Below are 22780 nucleotides of genomic sequence, written 5' to 3'. Positions count from 1 at the left end.
CCCTCCATAAATCCTCTCCAGGCATCACTGGTCTCCGTGCCCGCGAAATGTATATCCACAACAGCATTAGTAAGCTGGTCTCCGTACCTACTCAACACTCCAGGCGGCAATGAAGAAGTCGGACATCCATAACCGCTTTACTCATCATCACTCCACTGATAGCCCACCACATCCAGCAGTTCCCCTTCGACTTTCTCGCCAAAGACCGTCTTGAGCTGTTCAACGATGGCCGCTCGTCTCTCCTGCTCCGATAGCAGTTCTGACCATTCCCTGCCACTTTTCCCAGCTAAGAAGCATGTTATGACGTGGAAATCGTCTTGTGGTACTGAGGTATCGCGCATCACGCAAGCTGGACCTTTGAAAGATGATACGAGGCCGCAGAAGTCAGCTTGAACCCAGAAGGGGGTCTCGAAGATTGCCATGACTTTTTGATAGTAGCCGTAGCCGTATGAGTTGAGGAGTGTGCGTTTTTCGATTGATAGGTCTGGGGTGAATCTGATTTTCTGGACGACTGGTGGTGGAATTGCGCAGATGACCTTGTGACAGGTTATGCTGTCGTTGATTTTGAGTAGCAAAGGGCCGATCTGCTCGATCGATGTGACGGCATTGTTTAATGTGATAATACCTGTAGGTAACAATTCTGCCATTTTGGTACAAAATGTTTGTGTACCTTGACGTGTGCGAAGGTATTGGCCTCCGTGCTTGCCGTCCTGACGCATCTGGACCAAGCCTCCGCCAGCTTTGAGGTAGCGGAGGAAGAAAAGTGCTGAGACATCTGAAGGTTCGCGCCCGAGCATGGCACGAGTCCAGACTGTGGCAGTCGTTATTGCTTCGGGACTTGCATTGAGCTTGTTCAAGTAGGCGAGGATAGTGATATCGTCGAGTCGCTTTGAAGATTCATCGAATTGTCCACGATCAATAGCATCGATGTCTAAGCCGTGGCAATCAGCTTAAAAGGCATCCCTAACGTCCGCGAGGTTCTGTTTCACCTCATCTGAGAACTAGATCAGATATCAGCACATCTCCCGTCAAGAAACCTAGGCACGTACATCAGGTGCACCTCCATAAGGAACAATAATCACTTCGCCATTTTGCTGCTGTAGTACAACCTTTCCAGTCACATTCTGCTTTACCGTTTCAACAGCGCCACCAAATTCTTCTGTCAGTGCAGCCATGCATCGCTGGTTCGAGTCGTTCAGCCAAGAAGCACCAAAGTCTATCACTCCAGGACGACCCGATGGTGATGGCTCGCTCCATGTCCTGCCACCGACACGACTTCTAGCTTCCAGAACACGGACCTTATAGCCTGCTTTGCTTATCTGACGAGTCGCAGTCAAACCAGATAGACCGGCACCGATGACAACGACGTCGACGTCTGCACTTGTCGTGGCCATTGCCATAGCGGTGGTGAGAACTTTGTGGTGCCAAGGCTGATTTTCGCTAGGATATTAGAGAGAGAACTGATATCTAGGATTCGGCACGTTTAGTCAACAATTGATTCTCCATACAGAAATGGTAAGAGTGAACATAGGGGCATATCAACAGCAAGGGACCTGATACGGCGTGAATGGACGGTATTTGTCCAGATGGCACCAGGTCAAATCGCCAGAAGTCATTTGGTGAGGGCATTTTATCTATTTGCAAAGCACATCATATCTGGAAAGCTCAGAGAAAAGTCTTCGGAGCTCTCACGAGGGAAGACATTCCCAACGACACGCTCTATCGCGGAGACTTTTCGCTCATCGGAAAGAGCATAAAAAGATGAAATATTTCTTAAGGAGGAAGGCTAGACTTGTCGGATCGGAGTTGAAACAGGCCTGCTGTCAAGTTTGTACGGTAGGTATTTTAAGCATGCTACGCATACGCGTAAATTGAAAGAAAGTATCACCGCGTTGGAGCGTGATCAAGTAGGACCTGCCACAACTAATGCTCTAAAGGTGGACATTCGTCCTCCTGTGCTCGCGTATAATGAGCTGTGGTTGAACCAATTATAACATTGCCACATATGTAACGCCACCAGACCATGGAGTAGGTCTACCAAGCAGTCAGATCCCCTACCTCAGCCTCGCCAAAGGTACTGCTCTTTGTCATCTGACCCACACCATCCTTCGCAAGCTCACCATTCTCACCTCCTATGCCCGGCTTGTTCATGATATCCGGCAACACTTCTCTGAAGAAATCAAGTAAATACTTGTTTACTTGCTCAAACTGTAGCAAGAACGCATCGTGACCTTCTGGCGAGTCGATTTTGCCAAGCCTTGCATTTGGTATACCGTCTGCGATCTCTTTCTGCTCCTGGATGGTGAAGAGGCCGTCAGACTCGATGCCAAGGACTAGAGCCGGTTGCTGAATTTGCGAAAGAGCTTCTTTCACGGTCGAGGTTCGGTTTCGTGAAACGTCGTGAGTGTCCAATTTGCGTGTGATGGCTATGTAGCAATTGGCGTCGAACCTGCTGACGAATTTTGTGCCTTGGTAGCGAAGATAAGACTGGGCTGAGAAATAGTGGGTTGTTGTTGGTCTGCGGCTGTTTATATTCTCGACTACGTTCACGGGGACTTCGAACTCTGTGGTGCCGGAGAACTGCGGATCTGTAACGACAGGTGTTGGTGTTGTTGAACCCGCGTCTGGTGGTTGTTCTGAAGATGGTGTTTGTGGTCGACTGTGCACCCTGCTGCCCTTGGCCCTGCTGTGTCCGTGGTTGTGAATCTGCCAATGCTCGTTCTCGTCCACATTACCATTCCTTTGTGGGGAGTTTATGCTCTGCTTCTTGTTCAAATCTGGTATATTTCTTCCAAATCTTGTTTCAAAGCTGTCTCTGCTCCGGTACGTGAGAAGTGCTGACATGCGAGCTGCACCTAGACCAGCGGCTGGTGGATCGTCGAGAGGATAGTAGCCATCATCGTATTTAGGATCTGAGTAGATTGACTGTCTTTGCGCCTCGCCCCAGGAGATGCCCCAGGCAGAATGAGTCGCCGAGGTCGCGATCGGTGCTATTGCCCGTACGTAGTCTTCGCCGAAGTAAGCATACTCGAGAACGAGCATACCACCCATGGAACCTCCAACTACTGCCGCAAGCTGCTTGACACCGAGGTGGTCGAGTACCATTCTGTGGATCCTGTAACATGTATTAGCTAGCGCCAATTACGCCAATTTGTCTCGCAGAACTCACCTCACATCGTCCCTTATAGTGGTGAGTGGAAACTCTGGCCCATATCTTTCCTGACTTGAATCTCCATCCTTGTAAGTCAGGGGGCTTGCGCTGCCATATGGACTTCCCAAGCTATTCAGACAGACGATATAGAAGCGCGTCATATCGAATGCCTGACCCGGACCTCCCAAGAGAGGACCCCACCAGTCTGCAGCATCTGCACTGCCGGACAAGGCATGGCATATCACCAGTGCGTTGTCTCCATTCTCGTTCAGCTGGCCGCGGGTTGTGTATGCCACAGGCACATTCCTCAGAACAACTCCAGATTCGAGCGTAAAGGATGGAACGATCGCATAAAGTTGATCGGTCACGAGCTTTGCGAATGGGTTCTCAGGTTGCTCGGAGACAGTCTCTACGGGATTTAGTAGCTGTTCGTTTATGGTAAGGTCTAGGTGTAGAGTAAATAGTACTGACGGAGGGACTGGGCATGGCCGTTGACAATCGTCGCCATTGCGAGCCGTGATGTCGTGGTATCTGTTGGATTAATACCTATAGCAAGGCAGAATCAAGTTGAGTCTATGCTGCATATTGCAGAGTCATCTTTACTATCCACGTCGCACGAACAGTTACTCGTTGTGGAGCAGCGGCATTGAGTTTATCGAATGCTGCTTTTCGCGACTACTGTGGTACAAAACTTTTGGAGCACGCCATCCGAAATGCGGAGAATAGCCGCGACTAGCGGTACTCGAGTACTACTGGACGACCGTGAGCAACAACCCTGGCATGTCAGCATCGTGCTGCGTCCAGTGCTTGAGTCACGAAGCGTTTTCAGTCCTTCCAGTCGCCTTCCCGGACGTGAATTACCACTCTATCACCCAATAAGTCGGATACAGGGTATCCGGAACCTTCGAAGACAATTAGTCCAGAAGGTAACCTGTTGTCTTTCTGTGTCGTGAAATGACCTTCCGACAGTATCCTGCATGCGAGGGTTGACCCGCAACAACACAGGTTGAGGCAGTTCTGAAAATCTCGGTTCATCGAGCATGGATTTCCTAAGGTCGACCGAAGCTGAAATTATTCGAACAAGCTCAAAGAGTAAGCTGCCAACACAAGCCACAGCTTATTCTATTCAACGGCAAGAGGTTGCTGGCATAAGTTTGCTTTGTGAGGTCGGGAGGCTGACGTTGTGCAGAATTTCTGGCCAAGCCACAAGGGGGGGAGGTAATTGGATGATTTGCAGCGTCTTGTCTGTGAACTATTCAGGCCGTGATCACAGCTCCTCATGAACCTTAGCACTCCCTGGCAGATCATCCATGGCCATTATCGATACAACTAAACTGGTCCAGCCTGTGAAATGCTGGGTTCTTTGCCCAGCTCCGGTTTCAGGACTATACTGTTCCCAGGCAAACCCAGTCTCTTTCCATTGCTTCATAACATTATTGACAAGGTTCTTCCTCAGCTCCGAGTACGTTTTTGCCGCTCGCTCTCGTGTCTTTTTTGATGCTGCGTTGGGAGAAGTTTCATCGCTAGCAAGTGTGTGGAGAGATTTTACTATGAGGTAGTTCATGTTCATCCAGACAGGAGACCTCCAGTAGTTCTCGTCAGTGCCGTAAAGCTCGTCCTTTTTCGACAAGCTGCGAATACCGAAAGGCGACCATAGCTGATCAGGATCAGCCAAAAGGTCGATAATGGCTGGTATGTTCTTATGATCGTGAGGCAGGAGGTCGAGCATGAGTGGAAAAAGTGAGATATATCCTTTGTGACATACGAGCATGTGCTCGTCATAGTCGTCAATTGTGGCATCGCAGTATGCTTTCTGGTGGGAGGACCAATGCAGATCGTCCAGATTGCGGATTATGGCGGTGAGATGCTTGGTATATGTCTGGACGTCGTCCTTGTTGTCAAGCATGGTAGAGATGGTGACAAGAGACCTTGACATGAGACCGATCCATGACAGAAGATCGAGATGAAGTTCACCTGGATGAGGTGGTTGTGCTCGCGGGTAATCGTCGAGGCCTGACGGCAGAATATGTCGTGGTGTTCGACCCCTCCACCGGTAGCCCTCTTTCGTTGAGAAGGCTTCTCGATCGTAGGACTTAATGTCCCCTGCTTGCGTACGCCGATACCACTCGTAGTGCTTCTGCAGGCGAGGATACAGCGTCTCTAGCCGAGTCTTGATATTCGATCTTTCACTTGACGAGACGGATTTGTCTAAAACTTTGTTTGAAAGTGCTTCGACGATCAGGAATAGTGTGGTTGGATTAGCGTAGTGAGGGTATTGAACTTGAAACTCAGCAGGCACCTTGCTTCGAGCCTCTGGTCCTAGTATTTGTTCTCTGGCTATCCAGCCATCCTCGTCCATAAGCTTAAACCAAGACTCTATAATCTGCAAAGCAAGATCTGTGTCCCACTCGACGATGGGAATAAGATGAAACCCCTCATCCCACAAGAACCCGCGCGGAAAGAAAGGTCGTGAAGGGATGGCTGTGTAGAGCTCAGCCGCAGGATCTTGTCTTGGTTCGTTGCGAGAGCGAGCCTCAGCTGCTGCTTCCCAGAACCCTTCGTCTTCCTCGTCATATTCGGATGCGTAAGACCTGTCCACAAGCGAGTCGCCATAGAAGTAGCCTATACCACCCGCAAGATTCGACAACATGGACTCTGAGCAAGCTCTATAGTCATCGTCGTCGAAGGGCTTCGCTGGTTGGAACACTTCGCCGAACTTCTTCTTGAAGCTTTCAGATACGGACGTGACCGCCTCACTAAGTGTTTCTTGTGAAACTTCAGGTCCAGATGCGGATTTGAACAAGACGTCAAACTCGAAATTGCCGACGAAAACCTTCTGTACAATGTGCATGTTGCCTGGCCTAACATCGTTCTGGATAGTGAATGCTTGCCAGGGAGGAGCCATATTGTCCTGGGAATATTCTTTCACCAACTCATCGATCGTTTGTTTGAAGCCAGACCAGGCAATCTCTTTGCTTCGCCACATCTGATCAGGAGGGACCATGAAGCTCTGAGTCAAGGTCACATCAAGTGGCTTGTCGTCCCAAGAAGGATGTACCTTGTATGGTAACCTGTTGTCTGGACCGTCAATGAACTCGATATCAAAATCTCCTAGCTCGGTAGTGCTGCCATGAATGGTGACTGGACCTGAGACGCCATTCGTGTCCGAGCCATGTGTAAATCCTAGCTCGCCAATACCCTCCATGCCAGCATAGAAAAGCACAGTTGTGACCAGGTTAGGGGGAGCATCTGCTTGACGTGAACCTTTAACTCTTGCAGCCCAACTGCCTCCATTAGAACCACCAGGCATTTTGACAAAGTCGATTGTCAGGTCGATCTTGTTCCCAGCATCATGAATGACTTCTCGTCCGCCGTGCCTTGTGTCGTACTCTTCCCACCCATAACCAGCCATGCCAGCATGCTGCTCACAAGTATGACGAAAGTTTTCCTGCGCCTTAGCAAAGTCGTCCACATTTGTCCACATCAGTCCCGTCAACAGGCTCTTAGGTATTCGCGGTCGGACCCCAAAGTAGAGGTTAGGTCTGTATGGGCCCCATAGTAGCGAGTCGTTCGAAGGCACAGAGCCCAGTATGGACTGGGCTTCCTGGGCTGCGACGAGGACCGTACTCTGCAGGAAGCTAAGTACAACACCTTGAACTCGCATGGTTGCACGCAAGAATTCAAGGGCGTACGGCAGCGCTTCGAAATTTGGGTGTGAGCAGCACTCTCAGCCTGCCTGAGGCTACTGTAGCTCTGAGGACACCTAAACCCCGAACTTTGGGCTTAAAAACGCCTGCCTGTGGTGCCCACCAACATGCAGGAACAACCACGTTCCTGTCCGAAGTCGCAAACGTGTCGAGGTACAAGGGTCCACCTCGCACTGAACCTCAGAAGAGCTACTACATCGACCGATTCTGAAGGATCGCACTCGATCTTTCACTCTCGCCTACTATTGACCTCGTGCAAATTACCCTAGCCGTTGGCTAGACGATGCACAGGTACGCTGATGACACTCGCGCGTCTCGATCTGGCTCGATAACGGACAGACATTCAAAAAACATACACAATTAGGTGCTCTCAGTCTGATCTAAACTTGTATTATGGTACTATATGTGGCAGAAGTGTCTTCCACTAGACAACTATCCTTCCTAATGTTGTTCCTGGGCTATGAAGGGGTGATGTCCCCTGATTCAAGTGGGCGAATCAGGCCACTTAAGTGAAGGTGAGGTCCACCGTACCAACGCTGTGGGCAACATCAAAAACCTCTTGTTTCGATCCGAGGTTACCAGACTGGTGGCCATGAGGATGACTGATCAACAATGAAGAGATGGCAATGGCAAGAACGAAGGATATGTGTCAGACTTGTTGCGCCTCTGATATGTATATAGAGTTGGAAACGTCCTGGCGTATTCGAGGTAGTACCGTCGGTGGGTGTGGCTTCAGTCGAATTATGGACGATACGGGTTCGTGACTCATCAAAAGCAGGAGCGACCATGGTCCATCGTGTATCATGGTTCAAGCAAACTCACTTCCCTTGGGTAGAGAGCTCCAAGGACCGATTATCTGAGATCATCTCCCCTAGCCATACTTATGCTTGCGCAAGAACCAACGCATTCTCGCCTAGGTCGTTTGTGATACAAAATTCACAGTCAGCAAGGCGCATCTCTTTTCGGCTTCGGTTCTGGTAAAACTCAATGATGGTATCTCTCAGAACTTTGATGCCAGTGTCGATATGAGCACCAAATTCATTTACAACACTGAATCCCATATGTCCGAATCGTACATATTTGGATCCGAATTGCGAGTGCATCCCTCCAGCAAAGATGATGCCTCTTTCAAGAGCTTTAGCTCGTAGGAGTTCGGACGTCAAGCCCTCCGGCAGCCAGAATGCAGTCACTCCATTCGCTTGTGTACCAGGTTCGAGCGCTACTAGATTCAGACCTAGGCCTTCTATTGCTGCCCTCACTTCTGCACTCTTCCTTTTGTGCTGTGCAAATCTGTCACTCAATGGCCTTGACAATATATCTGCTAAAGAAGCATGAAGTGCACGAACGACCTGTGTAGGTGGTGTGGCAAAATAGCTTGCCTCTTTCTTTTCGTATTTCCGCATGATTGGTAGCCATCGTGGGAGGCTAGCATACCAGGCAGTCAGGGGCGTCTTCCTGGTCTCGGCTACGTGTAGGGCACGAGCAGATACCATTATGATACCAACTCCAGGAGGGCAGCTAAGGGCCTTTTGCGATCCAGTCACCGCGACGTCGACTTTCCAGGAGTCGAATTGGAGATCCTCACAGCCGACACTGGCGACTCCATCGACGATGAACAGTGTTTCTGGAGAGGAGCGAGCGAGTAAGTCAGAAAGAGGCTTGAGTTGAGTGAGGACGCTTGTTGAGGTGTCAACATGAGTGACAACTAGTGCTTTATATTGATGTACTTTTAGCTCCTCCTCCACGATGCTCAAATCTGGAGCTGACCCGAAGTCCACAGTCAACTTCGTTGTTCGAGCTCCATATGTAGAGAGGCACATTTCGAAGGCGTCATCAAAGAACCCTGGACTTAGGTAAAGAACCGACTCCCCTGGCTCGATGAAGTTGGTTGCGGTGAAGTCCCACCCCAGGCTCCCACTGCCTCCAAGGACAAATGGTTGTGCACGAGGGTCATAGCACTGAAAGAGTTTACGGAGCATAGTCAGCACTTCTCCGAAAGTGTCACAAAATGGTTGAGAGAAATGAGACTCGGCGAAATGAGACATTTCTCTAAGGACGACAGGGTCAACTTCTGTTGGTCCTGGCGTTAGCAGGATCGGTTTCCGGCCTTCAAGCTGCGTGTTGAACTGTGCCATGACTGGTGGTGTGGTAGATGATACTCTCTGATGAGCCCACAGACGTTGCCAAACGAATCAAGAATACCTTTAGCAGAACAACATCAACACCATTGTCAAAGATGGCTATATGGATACAGGAATTTGCAAGCATATGAATCTGTCTATATCGTGATAGAGAGACGGTTGCAAGGGCGGACGGTCTTCCTCCAACATGCCCAAAAGAGGAACTCGCGTCCATTTCCCAATCTATACTCATCACCTCTTGACACAAGGGCGTATCACTCTATTGCTGTTATGTCATATCACTGAACCAGAGTCAGCCAGCGAAGCTTGTCCGTATTCTATTTAATGGTCATCCGGGTATATGAAGACGATCAACGAGCCGTTTCAGAATGTGACAACCAGATTGGACACTCTGGAGAAATGTACATGTCGCTACTGGATCGAGCCACAGCACTGTCCACAACCCAATTCTGAGCAAGTGCATGATTTCCTATCACGTCTCTTCCTCATTAAAAACAGCGGAAATCAACGTGAATACGGTACAGGGAAGTGTGTCAGGTTTATGCTCTTCTCGTATCGCTTAGCAGCGGACGTCGCTTTTCTGGCATGGGCGGACGGAAGGGCGACGGACTTCTTGCTTCGCCTTCCTCCCTACCTCTTGAGGACCTCGAATACGTTGCGATATCAGTACAAAATGCATTCGAAGAGTAACCTCGAAGCATAGCTGCTAGACGACCATGACTGTGGAAATCCTGAACCAATCTAGGATGCAATTACAGTAGACGTGAAGGCAGTATCATCTCCAGGAAATTTTAACCCAGATAGGTCGCCTCCAGTCACGTGCACGCGAGATTAGCTTCCCGCGTTGAGTTGGCAGTCACGTCCACAGCCTCTTCTTCCTGCTTATGGTATGCTCTATCTTGGTAGTTGCGATCCATGCATAAGCTGTAAGCTTTATCGCCAGCAGGGCCACGAGCGTCTCTGACAATCAGTCTCTGAGCCCGTACAAATATGGCCACTCCCACCATCATAGCTGGTTTCCTCGATGCTCATCTGAATAGATGGTAACGAGAAGTTTTCCTTGAGGACAGTAAGCTGGGCTACAGAAACCTTGTCGATTGCCTTATGACCATATTCGAGCTATGACCGCCCTGGACTCGAAGTGATCACAACCTCAATCTGAAGGCCTCCAACGGTATTACTCGAGAAGGTTGTCAAGGAAGCGATCGGAGGCATATGCAGATTCTTGCCGGTGCCGTCACATATGATGACATGCACTCTTGAGGTGTCAATAACCATAGTATGTCTACGTTGAAATACAGACAGGTTTCGTGATAAGAGATGGTGATGTGGCCTCACTCGAGACAGGTCAAACAACTGCCTGAAAAACGATGTCTGAATGTTGCTTCTGGAAAGAAGCCACCTTGTAGCTAGATGGATTGCGCTTTCCCACTCGACAGCGATTGACAAACGTCGAGCTTGCCGTGATACAGACTCAACAAGCAGGATCACGCGCTTAGCTACTGCAAGACCACCGGTTCATGGCTTTTGAAAGTGCTCATCGCGGACAGGTATTGTTGAAATCTTCCGCGAAAGCAGAAAGTACCAACCTTGAAGTAGTCTTAGGCGCATATGGATAGAGACATCAACCAAGTATAACGAGCACCATTCCTGCACGAAGATGCTACTCGAGCACTGTATAGTATCTGCGCATGTGTACTACCTAGCAGCAAGTTCTCGTTGGAACGTTCTGCGAATACCTCGAACGTCCGGTGCAATTTAGTCATTTCATTAGCAAAATGAGTATGCCTTCGTCCGGTCGATCATTCAATCCAACCCCGTATTTCGATCTGGAAGTGCTTGTGAGCAAACATAACAAAAATATCGCTACCAGCTCTGGGTCACCTACGTAATCATTGGTGGTCGGTTGAGAAAGAAGAGAAAGAGGGTTGGGAAGGATCCATAAGATCGACAAAAGCGGCACAAAAGTCCAACACACCAAGGTTTCAGCACGATTACAACACCTAAAGCCACGTTTTTGACGCCGAAAGGTCACACCAGAAATTTGGAAAGTATTCTATCACACAACGTGCAAAAACGGATGCAGAAAGTACTGAAACTGTATCGCACACTCAGCCCTTTCTGTTTTCGAGGTCGTAATCAGTGTGCATGATCGGAGGGCATCATGGTTGCTGCACGAGAAACTGGGCACCAGCGCGGCATCATTTCCACGGTCGTCTGCCGATAAATGAATGAAACTCTTTAAGCGAACCACTCCCCAAATCAACCTGAACCAGACCGACCTCTCCCGAACTTCGGCGCAGTTGGGGAACGGCTTGCTGCTAGCTTCACTTAGTGCTGTTTTGTGCCTATCAGAAGCTTTTCCACCTGCTGACTCCGTCATCCGCGAGGTTAATATCCGACTAATATTGCTCCCAAGAACTTGGTGATCCAAGCGAGGCCAATGGTCCAGCCCATCCAGGCGTGTGCATCGCCCCAGATTTTGCTTCCCTCACAACATGGTCACTCTTTCCATAGTACAGCATCATCTTCTCCTTCGCACCACATCCTCCAAGTTAACAAGAGTTTGGGCAACGACGATGTAGACAGCAGTATCTCAAGGTGACACAGATGATGTTCACCGCTGCTCAGGCCAAACAGGCCAACTATACCTGCGCGGCTATATCTCTGGTAATCTTACTCACTCGAGCTGCTGTTTCACGACGAGGACAAAGAGCGGTCGATCTTGCTTTCTGGCTGGTTGCGCTATCCATCATTGTAGTGATCACGCGCATCGTCGTGGTCTTTTACTACCTCCTCTACGGTACAGCGAGCGACGTTATTCGCGATGCAGACTACTTCAACAGTCACGATTCAAGTCGGGTGGTGGCTGGCAGCAAATTATCTCTGGCAGCTCGAGTGCTCATCACAGCTTCATGTTGGCTTCAAATATGCCTTCTACTCCTCTTCTACTCGCAGCTCTACACCATGAAAGGTATTCGATGGGTCGCTCACATGATTCGATTTACATGGTTTGGGGCTGGTCTGACATTCCTTGCCGTTGTACTGGCGACTTTCCTCGAGTGTCGCCCTCTCCATCTATATTGGCAGGTGCAACCAAGTCCTGGAAGCTGCATCAAGGGCTACGTTCAGCTTCTGGTCCAATGCATCAGCAACATTGTCCTCGACCTCATGTTATTGGTGATCTCTTATCCAATTCTCTTCTGCAAAGGCCGAAGCTTGGGCCAACATTTCCGCGTCGCAGCACTATTCATCCTCGGCACTTTCTGCATCATTGTCACCACTCTCCGACTCGTATCAGTATTTGACAGTGGTTCGGCCCAACCTACGCGAAGTCTCTGGGCTTCGATCCAAATGGTCGTTTCAACCTTTGTCGCAAACGCACCAACCATCTACGGCGATTTGAAAGTGCAGAGACGGAAGAAAAGCAACGCCATCGCTAGAAGATTGAGTCGACCAGAACTCTGGGGACCAGACTCGAATGGTTCTGTCCGAGGACTTGTTACACCACAGAGAGCCGTCACCGTCGAGTCGCAGAGATCTGGCACATCTGGATCTGTTTCGAGTGGGACAGGCAGGAAAGATTGGTTTGATCATCTGGAAGATATTGAGGCCATGGGATGGAAAACGCCAAATTGGGGTAAAAGTCGTTACGAACCGGGGTAAAGCTTCACGTACGAAATGGACCTCGACTTCATTTCTTGCTACGCGTCAAACCCTTATCCGACACTACGGACCGAGAACGAGCTAGCGCCGCCTCAAACGACAGACGTTCTCAACCCCCGAAACACACTGTGCTATGATCAAGCCACAACCAAGCACATAGGAGCTCCGATGTGAAGACAAATAGGACGTCGCACGACGTGTGAATCCTCTCTCACGGATTATATGGACACGGTCAGTGGCTGGATGTCTTGACTGGACCCAAGGGCACTACGCCCTCATCGGTAGAAACGCGGCGGCCCCAGTGCTCAACGGAATGATATACGAACACAAATGCTTGGCATGTTTTCTGCCTGCTGTATATATAGGCGATGCGCTTCGAAATGGGCCTCAGTCTATCAGTGGTGGAAGAGGACAAAGAACCAAGCACCAGGCCCCAACTCGAGACCTTGAAGGTGTAACTATTAGCTGTATAGAGGGGGAGATATGAATATCCAAAACAAACGCCTCTACAATCGGGAGCGCGTAAGTCCTGCTGGCAGCCCAGCAGGACTAGTCTTCGGACTTGAAAAGAATGCAATTAATTGCTGTACTAGCCCACTTGCTTTCTACGTGTACACATTCGCTGAAAAATCATCTCTCGTATCATCGTGCATAACTCCAGTACAGTGTTTCGTGCCTCATTGTGGCACCTGTACATCAGGCACCCTCTGCCCAATTGCCTGCGCATCTCTCTCGACACCTCTTTCTGTCACGGCCCCTGTCCGACCACGCTCCCATATCCTCACCCACCACTGTGGCGGGTCCATCGGCCTCGATCCAGGATAAATACCAGGCCATACATCGTTGAAGAAGTAGTACACGTGTCCAACCACCACGCCTAATATTTCGTCCTTAGGGACAGTGCCGTGCATGAATAAACTAAATCCCATGAGGACCCAAGGTAGATACGGAGCATTGAATACTAGTAATCCTAGGAATGCAAGACGTGTATCTGGATTGCGCCGCGACCAAATGTATACCAGGACTTGGGAGAGGGAGTGGCCGAGGAATGGTACTGATGGTGTAAAACTGCTCAGGGCGAGGAGGGTCGTCGTTGCGTAGAGTAGAAGCCACGAGAATTGAGCTGGGCTGTTTGCGGCAGATTCGAGCAGGCGACTGTAGCGCGACATGAAAAAGAGGTGGAAGAGAAGGTCGAGGGAAGGAGGGCCGAAGTAGATGAAGGTAGTCAGTATTCTCCAGTACTGTAGACGTGGTTAGTACTAGCCTTCTTGACCCTATGGACAGCAGAGGGCGTATCTGAAGATGCTCACCTGGCTCTTGAAATAGACAGCCCGAAAAGTGTAGAAGAGCTGTAGCGGGCTTATGACTTTACACTGTAACAGAATGCTTGTGATGACTGTGGCTGTGGTCCAGTACCTCGTACAAGGTGGCATCTCGAAGAACCATTGTTCTAAAGGAAAATTGCCCAGACCAACGCCGCCACCACCAGCATTGTCGCCCTGCAGGAACTGGTCCATGGCAATGTCCAACCAGAAGTCTCAGGGCTAAAGTGTTTCACACTCTGTCAGGAGGTGCAGTAGCGATCTTGCAGTGTAACTGCGCGCTAATATAGCGGATATTTTCCTAGATTGAGCAAGGGCAAGGCAGTATATTCGTGAGGGAAGAAGGTCTGTCGCTGTACGCGAACTAGAGGTTCGGACGCTCAGTTAAGAGGTCAAGAGGTTTCGATAATGTTTCGTATCGACATACAAACGATCGGAGGCTGGAGCTCAGCGCAGAGAACACATATACATCATATCAGCAAACAAAGAAAGCTGAAATCCTGCAAAGGTCAAAGAGGCAGTTCAGTTTAGACAGGAAGCGCAGTCGCGGGTGGCTATGAGGTCAGCTTGTCCTCTATAGCTGATGCCTTGCGGCCTCGGTGAGAGATGGTCTCAATGCGATCGTGCCTTTCACAAGTTGTGCCCGTCAACGATATCTAAAAGCGCAGTCAGTATATGAATTGCGATTGCATCACTCCATGTTCAGAAGACTCAGTTGGTTAAAAGGTGTGCTCTTTTGGGAACACCCGTACAATTTGCTTAGCGACAGCATATCTCGATTTGTATCATTTTGGCTGAATGTGACGCACTATCCGTTCGACACATACATGCAATCCGTCCTTCACAACACATGATATGGGATTCCCTTAGATATCCAACTTCTGCAATTTGGCACTGACACTCGGTACACCGTCGCCTCCCACCTTTGCTTCCACATCTCCAGCCTGATGATGGCAAGCAGCACTTGTGCTCTGATTGAATGCCTGCTCGCTAGGTGGCACATCTAGACCAGGATTTTTATCAAAGAAATTAACTGGTTTCAAATGGACACTGATCTTCTCACAGGGCATGACAGGGAAATCCTCGATTCTTGGAACATGGTTGATACCGAACTGAACGAAGACAACCAAATCGTCACCTTCCTTGCCAGTTGGGCCAGAAATAGGGTCGTTCCGTTCAGCCCAACTGCGGACTCCTGATCCGCCTCGAGACTGGTTGGTATACCAGCCTCCTGCGTAGAGTTCTTGGTCTTGATACTTGGTGACATAGATGTTTCGATTGGAAAATTCCGCACGCTTGTAGTTGTAGCTCTCAGGCCTGGAGAGGATCTTCTGGAAAGGCGGCGCCATGATCTTGTAGCTGATAGGCTTTCCATTTATCTTGTTCTTCTGATTAGGGTTGACGATCTTAAACAGACGATTGGCGTCGAAATCCAGGTCTAATCCTGCCGAATGTGTCACTAGAGTATCTTGCGTATAATAACCTGTTGCGTGAGGGTTGAAGTCGTCAACAGGCATAGGATGAGCTTCTGAGTAGACAAGCTGGTTGCCTTGCTCGAGCGATCCGATGTTAGGGTCGATCCTGAGGGAGAAAATGTGTTGGTGGTGTGTCGCAAGGACTCCTGGGTGCACTACTGTACCCCAAGGTACACCTTCGCCATCTTCACCACAGAGGTCGTGGTCGATCGGTTGTGTCGACAGAATACCAGTTGCCCGAACTTCATAAGTGAGTTCTCCAACTTGATTAAAGATATAGGCCATGATGTACTCGTAGTTACTGACGGTGATAATGGTTTGGAGGACCAATTCCCGATTTCGTGTGACAGCTGCCCTGCCTGTGCGGTAGTTGGTGTGCTTCCAGCCAATGCCGCCATCCTGTTCATGGATACATACACAATTTGGGAGAGGGACTGGCTGGCCTTTGTCGTCAGCTATTGTAGAAGAAACGTACTGAATATGGCCGAGACAGTCACAGCCAAGTTGTAAATCATTGCACATTGCACCTGCACCGGCGTCGCCCAGATCAAACGCTGACTTCTTGTGGAAAGGATAACGTGGGTCAGCATATGGAATGTTCATCTCGGACAACGACACTCGGTAGAAGAGAGGACGGCCATCGTACTGTACGTTGAACAGAACAGGTCCCTCTCGAGCGTTGTAATGCAAGTTGAAACGCCACTTCTGCCAAGCGATGGTTTGCAATGTGTCGCTGCCGAGCGCCTCGACGGAAAAGGAGGCGCCTTCTGGCTGTACTACATGCAATGGTTTGAGGTCCTTGCGAAGTTGCTGGTGCTCCATGATGTACTCATTTGGTGGCACTGGAACCCAATTTGAGACTGGCTTGATGGTGTTATCCTTACCAGTAGGGAGCATGTCGACTCGTGTGACCTCATAGGTAATCCCGTCCACAACTGGAGATATCGGCAAGGGAAACGCGTAATGACAGGAGTCGACTTCCGACGCATTGGCAGGGTCACGCATGTAGAGGAAGACGTGAAACTGGCGTTTGTCACATTCTTCGCCATCCTGACCTGCCCTACATTAGATCGAGGTGAGACATAGCGAGAATGGCAGGAACTTACCGAAGATCCAAGGATCAGCACACACGACTGTCCCTTCAGGCAAATTCAATTTGGCAATTTCTGCTTTAACACGCTCATCCTCGAGGGCATTCTTCTCAATGGCAAGGATCTCATCGTAATCTCCGTTGCCATGGACATTTGTCCCAAGGCGCGCGTTCCGCTCTACCTGACCAATAGACAAATTCACCACAGCTTCATGATACCGGTCCTGTTCCTGTCAGTTTGCGTCACCATAGCATGGAATTCTTCGTACTGTGTTTCGAATGTAGTAGGAACTGAATGCCCTTCTGTCAATATGTGGCAGAGCACTACCTGCATGTTCTGCTTGAAAGTATGGTATAAGCTCTGCTTTGGCTGGCTCATGAAAAGTGATTGTCTTGAATCGTAGATCGGTTTGTGCCGGCCACTGCGAACGGATGAGGTCGGCAGTGTATGTTATCTCTTCTGGCCCAAGAGCACAGAGCGGGTGTGCAGAGTTGTACTTGATGCTGGCTGGTGCAGGAACGAAGTCCTGCTGATGTACTTGGGTAGCCATGGTACAGGAGCGCTTTTGCTTTACATCAAAATGGAGGAAGCTGGAAGAAGAAAGGCAACAAGAGCAAGGTAGGAACAAAGATAGCGATATCAAGAGGAGTATCACGTGAAATTGGAGTGAGATACCTAATTGAAGCAGAATGTTGTAGATCTTCGTCTTTGGAGATCATGCAACTGCACGGCTGTACCTTCCGAACTCATACAGCTCCTTGATGCCAAGATTGTGATTGGGCCTTGTTCAAACGGAATTCCGCGTCCATGCGAATCCTTTTCATGACTGCTGTAAGCAGGCCGTGAAATCCATGAACAACGGCAGTTGCCGATACTGGTCAACCACCTTACTCTTTGAGCAGCAATTTGTTTCGACTTCCGCTGGTGGCACGTATGTTGAGCATCATTTTTGGATCCGACACATACAGAAAACCTCACCGCTGTGTGGCTCCTGGGAGTTTTGTGTCCTAGAAGATCGATCAGCGGAAGTAGAGCTCAAAGCAGACCAGGGCGTACCTATATCGCACTGACTCTTATCAGACCCTTAAACTGGCAATCGCACAACATATCTCGGCTTTCCCTGTCCGGCATTTCCTGCAGAGTCAGGCCAGATGTCGCCAATTCTCATCTTTGCTTGTGCATCGGTCAACATGATCTTGCTCCCTAACATGAATCGTCCTCCACCACCCATTTCCAGTAATTCCTGAATGCCAATCAAGTGTCTGGGGTAACCATTGCCAGGCTGGTTGTAAGGAGGATGGTGGTTGGCCCGCTTCTCACAGTTGATCTGTTCGATCAACTCTTCGAAAGTCATATCGCATGGTGCATGCTGGACGTTGAATTTGTCATTTTGAATATTGACCACGTTATTGACTGGAGGATATTTTGAGATCACATTCTGGCCAAAGAGGTGCAGAGTAACGTTTCGTTTAGGGAAGATATAGCCGCTGGAACTGTCAGGAAAGGTGGCAAGCTGACCCTTCACTCTGTTGCCCTCAAGTGGCTCCTCACGATCTTCATTTGAAGCACCAAACGCATGGGAGACTGGTGGTGGAGGGGGCGGTGGTGACCAAGATGGCGTAGATGGTGCAGCTGGAGGAGCTGGAGGAGCCACGCAGTAGGGTGGAGGAGGGGGAGCTGCCCACCACGGCTGAGGTGCGGCAGGTGCAAACAGACACGGTGGTGGTCCGAATGGGTTGGGAGGGCCACCGAACGGGTGCATTGCGCCCGGAATGCATGTGCCTGCAAATGGGTTCGGAGGTGCGTCAGGTGCTGAAGGAACTGCTCCATCCATAGGTACGCTTCCATCGGGAGTCACGTATTTGTATTGGACCTTACCAAAGGCATCAGTGGCTGGTGCCATCGGTGACGGCATCATACCCATAGGGCCTGGAAATGCACCTGGAAACGGAAACATCGTTGCTGCGGTAGTGGGAGTATGAGGATGAGTCGAAGTAGTCGTAAATAATTCAATGATTGGAAAACGATGTGGGCATAGTCATCAGCTGTGGAAGATCTTGAAGGTTTATATGACATTCCTACTGTCGCTGTTTGCATCTTGAGCTGGGCAGTGCTTTCTAAATGATGAGTCGAAGCTGGTGACATGATACATTCGTCCCATGCTCTTTGTCTTGAGGTGTAAACGTAGCTAGAGTCGTTCGCTACTATCGTATCAGCAAAGCCGCAGCATACTCAGCTCTGTGGCCATGACCGTAACCAACAGCTTTGACACGCATTAAGTCGTTGACTACGACATGTAAACGTGTCTTGTTTGCTGGGATGACTGATTCATTGCCATGAATTGTAGCGGCAGAACAATCGAGATAATGGCTCAGATGTTGAAACACAGGTCGGTTGCAGCTGGAGCTTCGTGAGGGTTGACGCAACGCGGGTTGTTTGTATCTCTGCAACACGATCAAGTCCTTCTTGTTTGGTGCGATGACTCGATATGCCCAACGGACAGAAAAGGTGCTTCATCAAGACAACAGGTCTTTCAACATGAGATAAGTTCTGCCATATAAACCTGCACTTACAAGTTGAGGAAGAGACACATTATGCCTAGCTCAGCCTGCTACCACTGCCAGTCCGTCATAGATCATACGCTTAACAGCCGAGAAGCTGTCTGCACCTGCGCCTCCAGTCGCTCTCACTGGAGGCCCTTCGACGACGACCTGACCATTTGGCAGTTTGCGTACTGCAACGGTACCATCGACAATCAGTGTCCCTCCCATCATGAGCACAGCAGAATGACCAGACTGGTTGAAGAGATTTAATAGCTGTCGAATTTTTAGGTCACCAACATGTATTGGTTGGTTCACTGCTCTTATTGAGGCAGCAATATTTGCAGAAAGGGCATCGAGTACAGGTTGTGTCTCAATGCTGACGTCCTCAGTACCTTCTTTTTGGTTTGCAGGGTTGGTGACATGCGTCAATTTCATCTTCTTTGCATTATTCTCGTCGGCGACGACGTTCTGCTTAATGTCGTTACGTAGCTGGCCAGTCACTGTGACAATCGAGAGCTGCTTCACATTCTGCCATTGTAATCGCTTGACGAGATCTCTGGTTAGCTTGACGGTCCATGCATTTGTATCGACGCTAGCGTCAATCACATCGCCAATCTGAGGAGAGTATATCTCAGCCCCAGATTGTCCTTCCGGGCCAACCACCTTCATACCTAGCAGATCCTTACAGTCTTTGGCAAGGGCAGCAGTTTCCGATGCAGAGCCGCCAATAAGAATGAGCTTCTTCGGATTGATCAGAGGGATCAACATCTGCAAACTGCGTTGGTCGTGCAACCCTGCAAAATCGACGAACGCAAGCTTGGCCTGAAAGTCGATACGGGTTTCTTCGTATACGACCTTAGCTGGTCCTTGTTGGTTTTCAGTCTGTAGATTCGCTGCCTCTTCCTCATGATCGGACTCAGAATCGTCGGAAGAGTCGCCATCGGCTACAGAAGTGTTTTCTTGCTTTTGCTTCTTTCCTGCTCTGGTGGGCTGCTTCTTCTCCTCGGCCCACTTCCTTTTTTGGCCGAGGGTGAAATTGTTCTTTTCGTCCAGCATAGCCTCTTGCGCTTCACGTTCTTCCTCTCGTAGGAACTCCTCTGGCTTGATGAAATCACCAAATTCGTCGCCGCGACGCCTCGAGTGAGTGTAGGGAAAGACTGCGTTCCGTCCTTTCTTATGTCTGACGTCGAAGTCGAAGACATCTTTCTTACGCAATAGAATGCTTACACCAAGGTCCTCATCACTGATCGCAACCTTGTTCTTGTTACCCTGGGTCAAAGCAGCGGATATGTTTAGCACCCGGCCTTGCTGCTGATATTCATCGTCTTCGGACTCATCGGAGCTCTCATCCTCGCCCTCCATAGCTTCTTCGACCTCTGCTAATTGTCGACCATCAGCACTAATAAGAGAATTCTTCATTTGCTGCCGCGTAGCGATATACTGCTGATACCGTATCAGCTCGTTCTCGTCGAGAGGTTTCCTGCTCGGTTGTCGCATGATAAGCTCTCTGCCAGTATGCACTTGTTCGAATTGATGGCCATCGGCGGACTTTTCGATAGCTACACCATTCAAGCGTTCCATATGCCATCGCCACAACATAGAAGCCGTCGAGCTATGCTTTGTGCTTCCAGGACTGCTGTTCTCGGTAAGGATGACTAGATTATCAGGTTTCGGAGCTATGCTCTCCAATGCTGTTCTGGAATGACCCCAGTCCAATGATAGATCGCTAGCAATGATGACCTTTGGGACATCAGTACTGAGAATCTTGTCCAAACGCTTTTGCGTCTCGATGATCTTGATATGTCTGAAATCAAAAGGTCTCGATGTCTTTGAAGTGCCATTGGCTTGCTTGCTTCTCGATCTTTTGTGACTCTTCGCAGTGGCTTCCTTGCTGTTCCCTTCGTCGTCGGCTTCGAACCGCTCTACGCTGTCGTCCATCCATTCCAGCAGGCTCTTAGCATGCTTGAGAGTTGCATGTCCCGACTTGGTTGCCATATAGATTTTGGCGTTCTTCAGAACTTCGTCTCCAGTGCTTTCTTGCCAGACTTTTTCGAGAAAGTACGAGAGTTCGAGAACGCGAGCGCTAGAATCGACGGGGATAAGCACCGATCCTCGATGGCTGAGACCACTTCGAATGTGTCTGATCAGTGCCTCGTCTCTTGCTTTCCTGCTATCAGACATAGCGACCTTGTCACCATTCACACTGCTGCAGATGAGGGCCGTCGGGTTTCTAAAGACCTCGCTCACTTCTGCTCCACCACCTCCTGCAAACCAGCTTGCGCCAGCTATGACGTTCTCTCTTGCTTGGTGCCAGTCCACCGCGTAAACTATGGACTCCATGCCTTGTTGGATGTGCCATATCGTCCCTCCCAATGTATGTCCAGCATTATACGCTGTGAGTATGAGTCCTTCGAGGGGTGCAGAGAAATACGAGGGTTTCGGTTGAGTGGGTTGAGAATATTTGAGAGGGGTAATGGCCGCGAAGTACTCGTGTATCTCCTGCGCTGTTGGCGCGTCTATGAGGATGTTCGAACGCGTGGTATCATCCGTGGCAGTCTGATCTTCAGGCGAAGCAGTCGCAGGTATGAACGTCGCGGCAGCAGGTGTGGAAGAATACAAGTCCTGCAATGTAGTTCTGCCAAGGTCGACTACTGGCACCGTAGCATAGACGGGTACTTGAGAAAAGAATGGAATGTGCTTGCAGCAATGCGCATAAGCACCAAGATGCGAAATCGTGGCATGAGTAAGAAGGATAAAAGACAGGGTTGAAACGTGCTTTTCTAAGTCTGCCAGCTGTCGAGTATCGAATCTTGAATCCCATCCAACGTCAACCAGAATCTTGACTCCTCCGTCTAGTTCAAGGAGTGACTGCGATGCTCGAGATGTACTCTGCGCGCCAGATAGCGCTGTGAACTGAAACATATTACCTGCAGTCGACCATTTTTGTTGTACAAGTTTGTTAAGGATAAGAATACAAGGTGTAGAATCAAAGGAGGGAACGACAGCGACTCGACTGGAAATAAGTGAAAGGCAGTCACGACTTCGTCTACAATTGACGTCGGAAGGAGCGAGTTTGGGATGCAAACAATGCAAATATACCACATGAGATTCTCACCTGTCAACCTGGCACCTCGAGCGACCCACTTGATGGTTTGCGCTCGCACCCGCGTGTCCTGAGATCGGACTAGGCGCCTGCGTCTAGCATAGCAACCCTGCGACAAGGACGCCTGCAACAGAGGGACCTGGGATAGAAGGATTCGCTGCGCACAGCTCCTACAGGTGTCTCGACCTGAGCAAGGCGACCATGGCGCGCCACATGCACCATGGGATCGCAATTCCACCGCCACGAGTTTTCAGGCCATTTTCGGAGTGGAAACAGTCAATTGATCGGGAACAGGTTTGAGACTGGTGCGGAAACATTCACTTCAACTCATCCGGTAAGCACCTTCAGAGTGCGGGCAGACGTCAACACAAGCGCACGAGAACTTGAGCACCATGCTCCTGCCCACCCGCATCGGCAAAACCACTAACATTGTTGCACAGGTCCCAGCAACGACGAGATCGATCGCTCGCGCCTGCACGCTTTACGATGTCCGAATCCCTTCGTTGTCAAGAACCGACTGAAAGAGAACAGTGTCCATTAGTATACGTGGTGGTGGACGCGCTGGATGAATGTCGGGGTGA

General features: G+C 49.7%; 7 protein-coding genes across 7 annotated transcripts; 1 reads left to right on the top strand and 6 right to left on the bottom strand.

The window, feature by feature from the left end:
• Positions 1 to 137: 137 nt before the first annotated feature.
• LTR64_005771 (uncharacterized protein) lies at positions 138 to 1400 on the bottom strand (the record flags this gene model as incomplete). Its single annotated transcript, XM_064900109.1, has 2 exons — positions 138 to 887; positions 1050 to 1400. 2 exons carry the CDS (start codon positions 1398 to 1400, stop codon positions 138 to 140), a joined length of 1101 nt encoding a protein of 366 aa, XP_064753421.1.
• Positions 1401 to 2034: 634 nt separating this feature from the next.
• On the bottom strand, positions 2035 to 3659 carry LTR64_005770 (uncharacterized protein; the record flags this gene model as incomplete). The annotated part of the gene is made up of 3 exons (XM_064900108.1): positions 2035 to 3115; positions 3170 to 3560; positions 3623 to 3659. 3 exons carry the CDS (start codon positions 3657 to 3659, stop codon positions 2035 to 2037), a joined length of 1509 nt encoding a protein of 502 aa, XP_064753420.1.
• A 759-nt stretch (positions 3660 to 4418) lies between these two features.
• Positions 4419 to 6815, bottom strand: CWH41 (Processing alpha glucosidase I; the record flags this gene model as incomplete). The annotated part of the gene is made up of 1 exon (XM_064900107.1): positions 4419 to 6815. The coding sequence occupies one exon, from the start codon at positions 6813 to 6815 to the stop codon at positions 4419 to 4421; it is 2397 nt and encodes a 798-aa protein (XP_064753419.1).
• A 924-nt stretch (positions 6816 to 7739) lies between these two features.
• Positions 7740 to 8993, bottom strand: LTR64_005768 (uncharacterized protein; the record flags this gene model as incomplete). Its single annotated transcript, XM_064900106.1, has 1 exon — positions 7740 to 8993. The coding sequence occupies one exon, from the start codon at positions 8991 to 8993 to the stop codon at positions 7740 to 7742; it is 1254 nt and encodes a 417-aa protein (XP_064753418.1).
• Positions 8994 to 11609: 2616 nt separating this feature from the next.
• Positions 11610 to 12665, top strand: LTR64_005767 (uncharacterized protein; the record flags this gene model as incomplete). The annotated part of the gene is made up of 1 exon (XM_064900105.1): positions 11610 to 12665. One exon carries the CDS (start codon positions 11610 to 11612, stop codon positions 12663 to 12665), a length of 1056 nt encoding a protein of 351 aa, XP_064753417.1.
• Positions 12666 to 14853: 2188 nt separating this feature from the next.
• On the bottom strand, positions 14854 to 17103 carry LTR64_005766 (uncharacterized protein; the record flags this gene model as incomplete). The annotated part of the gene is made up of 3 exons (XM_064900104.1): positions 14854 to 16517; positions 16569 to 16776; positions 16822 to 17103. The coding sequence occupies 3 exons, from the start codon at positions 17101 to 17103 to the stop codon at positions 14854 to 14856; spliced, it is 2154 nt and encodes a 717-aa protein (XP_064753416.1).
• Positions 17104 to 17637: 534 nt separating this feature from the next.
• LTR64_005765 (uncharacterized protein) lies at positions 17638 to 22018 on the bottom strand (the record flags this gene model as incomplete). The annotated part of the gene is made up of 2 exons (XM_064900103.1): positions 17638 to 18494; positions 19195 to 22018. 2 exons carry the CDS (start codon positions 22016 to 22018, stop codon positions 17638 to 17640), a joined length of 3681 nt encoding a protein of 1226 aa, XP_064753415.1.
• Positions 22019 to 22780: the final 762 nt, after the last annotated feature.

This window comes from Lithohypha guttulata (genome assembly GCF_036872675.1).
Source record: "Lithohypha guttulata strain CCFEE 5908 chromosome Unknown scaffold_4, whole genome shotgun sequence".
NCBI lineage: Eukaryota > Fungi > Ascomycota > Eurotiomycetes > Chaetothyriales > Trichomeriaceae > Lithohypha > Lithohypha guttulata.
This window is presented reverse-complemented; position numbering and strand designations above follow the sequence as displayed.